The sequence below is a fragment of the Chaetura pelagica genome, unplaced genomic scaffold (genome assembly GCF_000747805.2).
Source record: "Chaetura pelagica isolate M959 unplaced genomic scaffold, ChaPel_1.0 scaffold251, whole genome shotgun sequence".
NCBI lineage: Eukaryota > Metazoa > Chordata > Aves > Apodiformes > Apodidae > Chaetura > Chaetura pelagica.
The window spans coordinates 930,231-936,426 of NW_009952271.1; the positions used below are offsets into that span (position 1 = coordinate 930,231).

At 46.1% G+C, this 6,196-nt stretch overlaps 1 protein-coding gene across 1 annotated transcript in view; it reads right to left on the reverse strand.

Moving 5' to 3' along the window:
* Window positions 1–244: 244 nt before the first annotated feature.
* The window catches only part of RNLS (renalase, FAD-dependent amine oxidase), a 74,846-nt gene continuing 68,894 nt past the window's right edge, over window positions 245–6,196 (reverse strand). Inside the window, exons 5-6 of the mRNA XM_010007776.1 lie at window positions 4,926–5,101; window positions 245–406 (exon numbers count right to left, since the gene is read on the reverse strand). Of these exons, the coding sequence (XP_010006078.1) occupies window positions 245–406; window positions 4,926–5,101 (338 nt within the window). The remainder of the gene's footprint in view (window positions 407–4,925; window positions 5,102–6,196) is intronic.

A 6,196-nucleotide genomic window follows, 5' to 3' on the forward strand; every position in this document is an offset into this window, starting at 1 on the left:
CAGGAGACCTGGCAAGATGGCTGGAGCTCAGTGCATCTGATTAGAGCCAGAAAAAATTTACTTCAAGCAAAGTAACAACTCACTGGAAAATTCAATTCCATCCCAATAATAATTACAGCACACCAATAGACCTTCCTTTATTTATTTTTTGCTACATAGAGGATAGTGATGTTCACAACAAACTAGATTTCAATCCATCATAGTAAAACCCATCCTAAATCTAGACCAAGTTTAGCAGCTGGATTTAAAATTGCTGTAAATGAGACTTCACAGCTTCTGCAAGACTCACAGCAGAATCTATGCAGCCATCGAAGTTGGAATGAGTAAATCCATCACCCCCACAAATCAGAAGAGGTTGAGTATGAAGAATCATATGTCCCTGACAATTGGGAACAGCTTTTGTAACCTGAAAAAGAAAAGCACATGGGGAGGTGGGAAAAAAAATTATTTACCCGAATTTGATGCCAGAGGGTCCATATTCCTGAGAAATTCACCTGCAGACCAAGCACCCCTACTATTCCAGGTTGTAGGACCAAGCATTAATGGCTGAAGTACCAGAGTGAAATATTTATCTTCTGGAGTTCAAGAACTAGAATAAAGCTTTCATCTGTGTGGAAATTTAGAAACTTTGCAGCCCTATCCTGTCTTATTCTCAGCAGAAATAGCTGCCTGGCCCTAGACAGATGAGGCATGGCAGATCTCAAAGCCAGAAAGTATGAAGATACATGATGCCACATCAGCCAAGGTGGGCTTGCAAAAACCCCCCAGAGAGCCTCCAACATGAGTGGGGTGGCCAGGTGACCTCCCTGGATGGGAGCTGAGGTGAGCTTCAGAGTGACAAGTGTCAGGATGAGCTGCCCATACTTCACAATGCAATGCCTTGGGACATCCCACCCTGTCTCCAGCTCTGCCACGCTGGTCTCCTGCCCCATCTGAGTAGCACAGCACTTTTCAGACACTAACAGAGATACAATCAACACTTTCTTTGGAAGCAGCATGGGACTGGCTCTGAATAAGGTTGCTTTGATAAATATTGAATGTCGTTCTCCATGTGTGCATTATATTAATTTAAAATACCATCTCCCTGGCACTATACCCTCAATTAAACTTCTGCCTGTGGAGTGGCAGATCTTGAGCACTTCTCTGTAACATTTCAGGAAGTGAAGGGACCCTGCTCCGGCCAGCACCTGTTATTAGCCTGGAGCTACCCAGAACTCATGGGGAGAAGATGACTTTTTATATATTGTACCTCATGACAAACACCAGGCTATCATGCCATTTGCTGCCTTTTCCAAGTATGGATCAGCAGCGGAACACCCACATTTATGTTACTGGCTGCATTTTGTGTTACCAGCATGGTGGCATCTCTTTAAGGCAGGTAATTATCTGAAATTAATTTGTTGCCTGCTGCAACCCATCCTCGCTTATCTAACTTAGCAGAGTCCACCCATGTATGGTAGATCCAGACAGAGATGGTCTTTCTCAGACTCATTTTAGGTCAGTACTTAATTTATTCCTGAATTTTTCTTACAGATCAAGGTCACTGAGCATCAACAATGAAGAAAGTTTTAGCAGAAAAAGGCTTGTTGAGTGTACTTCCTTCCTGATTGAACAGGGCTCACTTGCTGCTGGCTGGACCAAACATCTCAGCCAGCATCCTTCCACCTGTGTGGCATGACTGTGCTCAGGGCAGCAGAGGCTCTCCCTCTAAGATATAGTGACTGGGGAAAGGATGGTGATTACTCCCCCTCCTTCAAGTTCTGTTGAGGGTGTTGTCCAACATAAATTCCAAACTACCCTCAGCTATCTAGGATCTTCATCCTTGAAGACTTCAAGACTCAGCTAGACAAAGCCATGGTGGAGGTCATCTAGTCACAGAGTCACAGAGAGTCACAGAGTGGGGGTTGGAAGGGACCTATGAAGATCATCTAGTCCAAATCTGTGCTAGAGCAGGGTTACCTACAACAGATCCCACAGGAACACATCTAGACAGGTCAGGAATGTCTCTAAAGAAGGAGCCTCCACAGCCTCTCTGGGCAGCCTGTCCCAGGGCTCTGTCACCCTCACACTAAATATGTTTTTCCTTATGTTTAACTTGAACCTCCTGTGCTCCAGCTTGTGCCCATTGCCCCTTGTCCTGCCACTGGGCACTGCTGGCAAGAGACTGGTCCCATCCTCCTGACACTCCCTGCAGATATTGATAATGTTGATGAGATCCCCCCTCAGTCTCCAGCCCCAGCTCTCCCAGCATTTCCTCACAGGGCAGGTGCTCCAGTCCCCTCAGCATCTTTCTGGCCCTGCCCTGGGCTCTCTCCAGTAGCTCCTTGTCCTTCATGACCTGCGGAGCCCAGAACTGGATGCAATATTCCAGAAGTGGCCTCATCAGGGCAGAATGGAGGGAGAGGAGAACCTCCCTCAACCAAACGGCCACACTCTTCTTAGTTGTGCTTTGTGCAACAGGTTGGACTAGAGACCTGAGGAGGTCCCTTCTGAGACCCCCTCTGAAGAGGTCCAACTTCTATGACTGCATTTTCCCAGTCTCCCTTATGCTGCTGAAGTGCCCCTGTCAAGTGGACACAACGGGTTGGGAACCTGTTGGCTGCGAATGCCAATAGTGTCTCATGGTAGTTAAAGCAGAGGATCCAGAGTTGCAGCTGTGCTGCTAAGTAGTGTCAGGAGAAGTTTGGAAGCCCTAATCCCTCACCCGCCATGGATAATTGTCATGTCTGCATTTTAATCCCAGGACTGTGTTTGGCCACATGAAGGATGTTACAGCCGGATTTAATTAACAAGGAGGATCAAGCCCATCTGAAAGAGTCAGGGGAAAGATGCACCCATCTTATCAGTTCCCTTTGCTTCTGTGGCAACAGCTTATGACAGCTGAAAATAAGGAGAGCTGGAAGAGGGAGCTCTGCCCCAGATCTTTTAGGCAGTGATTGTATAATAGGGTGGCAAGCCAGATCTCTTTATGGAGATAAAAGGTCTAACGCAGGCTCACTTATTTGCAGCCCAAGAGACACTGACATTCATCCCCTGAATTAAAGTCTGGTGAGCATTCCTCCTGTGACACAACCTGGGAGCGGGAGCAGCTGCTGGAGTCAGTAGTGTGGGTTCACAGCAACGTGGCTGCCAGCAGGCCATGGAGGCAGGGGGTGAAGCAGGAAGAGCTGCACATTGTGCAGTGGTTTGAGAAGACAACAGAGCATCACCCAGCAGGGAGGGGTCTGACTGTGACTTTTAACCAGCAGAAACAAGACCTAAAGGACTTAGGAAGACAATTTTGAGATGATCAGAGATAATAAAGAGTTCATTCCTAAGGTCACTGTTCCAGTTACTACCAAAAGATGAGTTATAACTTTGCCAGGGTTCAAAATGCAGTTGTTCAGTAGAAGGCAACTGACTTCTTTTTTTTTTTTTTTTTTAATTCAGTAGTAAGACATTAACTGCCACTCTTATTTTCTTTTATCCATGTTTTCACAGTGAAATAAGCCAGAATGGGTCATATATGATGCACATGCTTTGGACACCAAGCTAAAAGCATAAGCAGTGCAAGGAAAAGGCAGATTAAGCCCTTTCCTTGCACACAAAGGAGCTGAATTTACCAAACTTGGTGACACAGCCCTGTGACAGTAACAGTACCTTGGGTGTATTCATTCTGTTTAAAAAATAGCTCTTACTTAGTTTTGGGAGCCCTTCCCAGAGCTGCTCAGCCAAGTGTCTGTCTGTTAGAGATAGATCCAACTCTTGTCCTCCCTGTCACCTGCAGCTCTGGTGCTCACAACAAGTTTGAAGCAGCAAGGCAACAGATAATGCAGAAGACCAGAAGTCACCACCAGAGCAGGATGCCTTAACAGGGACAACTCTACAGAGACACTGGTGAAAAAAACCCTTGAACATATAAAAACTACAGTGATTTTTGTAAGAGTCACCTAAAACATCAAAACCTACATTGAGATCATTTTTATACAACAACCAAGAAGGAATATGAAGCCCTGAGGAGTGATTTGCTAACTCCCAACTGCCAAACTAGTAACTTGCCAAAAATTATCTTTGTGCTAAAGAGACCTGAATTGGATGCAGATCAAGAGGTGTGAGCAGACCTCACAACAGTCACCTACAGTAACTTTTCCAGACTTCACACCAGCAACAATTTTAGGGGACTGCTCTAAGTACATATTTTGCATCAACTTCCATGTTCAATTTCACCAACGTAATTTAACTTAAGAGCCTCTCCATAAACACATAAATCCACTCCAATACTTTAGGAAATTGCCAACAATTCCCTTGGATTTTTAAAAGAAGTCTGAAAATACACACATTTTGCCATTATTACCCTGAATTAGTTCACTTACACGTTTTTGGTGTAACGTGCTGTTACATTGGACCAGGCCAAATCAAATCATGACAATTAGTCCATCTGAACACAAGGACTTCTGCTGCTCTGTGGTAGGGTGGGAATTTTGCTAATAATACCACATACTTCTGGACACAGAAGAGGCAGATTGAGTCACATTTTTAAATACCACTGAAAATCACACCAAAGTATGTGGGATTTCCTTCCTTTCTGTGCACTGCTCCTGCCCCTGCCTACCAGGAGTGCTGCATGACTTACTGCATAGAATCCCAGACTGGTTTGGGTTGGAAGGGACCTTAAAGATCATCTAGATCCAACCCCCTGCATGGGCAGGGACACCTCCCACCAGCCCAGGTTGCTCCAAGCCCCATCCAACCTGCCCTTCAACACTGCCAGGGATGGGGCAGCCACAGCTTCCCTGGGCAGCCTGGGCCAGGCTCTCACCACCCTCCCTTCTTACTCCCCAAGGATGAAAACCACTGGTTGCATGATGATGTGACCCACCACAAGGCTGCAGCAGGACACTGCCCCAGCAGCTTTCTGCCAGCTGACACCTCTTACCACAGCATACCTGTGAGTACCTCCATTTCTGACACTTGATGCTGGCTGGTTGAGGTAAGGATGGCATGACCTTCTCCAGGTGACTGAGAATCAACTGCTGCACCTCTGCAGGGTCTGAATCCAGGTGCTCACTCCCAAATGTCACAGTTGTGTGAACTACGACCGAGGGCCCGACTTCAGAAGACTCTGAAATAATGGAGAGAGATGCTTCTGAAAGATCACTCATCAACACCTGCCTTTCCCACATGCTGACAGTTGTTTCTCTAGCTTAGGAGTCAAGAAGAATGAAAGTATCTGTGGCACTACCCTGCACTTCCAGTTGGAAAAACCACCAGAAATAACAATGCAAGAAGTACAGTGAATAAATCCAGATATTGCCAAATTGGTGATGGTTTTCCTATGGTTCTAGCTCCACATATGTCTCCTAGAGAAACCTCAAGGCATTCCCACAGCCCCTAAAGTAGCAGCTGGAAGGAGCAGGGAATATACTGAAAGCAAACTCTTCCCCTTTTCCTTCCAGATATTTTGAGAGGCTTCACAAGGAACGTAACCACCTGGAGATTGCAGCAAACTGGCAAAAGGGAACAAGAAGAATTAAAAAGGATTTTTTCCAGCCTGGAACATGAAAACATCACAAGCTAAAAATTATCTTAAAGGCAAAGGATGCAAAAAAGAAGAGTGTTTGTTGCACTGCTCTACAGTGCATACTGGCCATGCAACAGGATTTATGGAGTCAAAAGGTTCCAATCAAGCCAACACTTCGCACTTATGGAGGTGGAAAAGGGGAAGAGAAGCCAGAGTTGGTTTGAGAAAACAGCACTTCCTTTTGGCCTGCACAAGGGCACTCAAATTTTGCAGCCTAAGCAACTTCCAGGAAACTGATGTGTGGTTGTCTACATGCATGTTTTGGGAAGTGTGAGCCTTAAATACAACTTCTGCCCTCAGGCAAACATATGCAAAGGAGCCAAGCTCAAAAAAAGTAGAGTTTGTCCCTTCATAATCAAGCAGGCTGCAGTGCCAGGGAGGAACTGAACGAGTTCCTCAGCTCCAGTGCTGATGTTCATCCCAGTGGGAAATGGCCAAGCTTTGTTATGGCTGGTGCTGGCTGTAGGTTCTCTACAGCAAGGGACTTCTGTCCCCACTGCCATGTTGGCTTGTCACTTTGCAGACCTGGTCTGGACAGCCAGCAACCAGTGGCCAAAGAATCTGCCTGGAATAGGAGGTGTTCAGGCTCATTGATGTCCCTGTGCCAAGCCACAGTGAGGACCCAGCAGCTCCTTG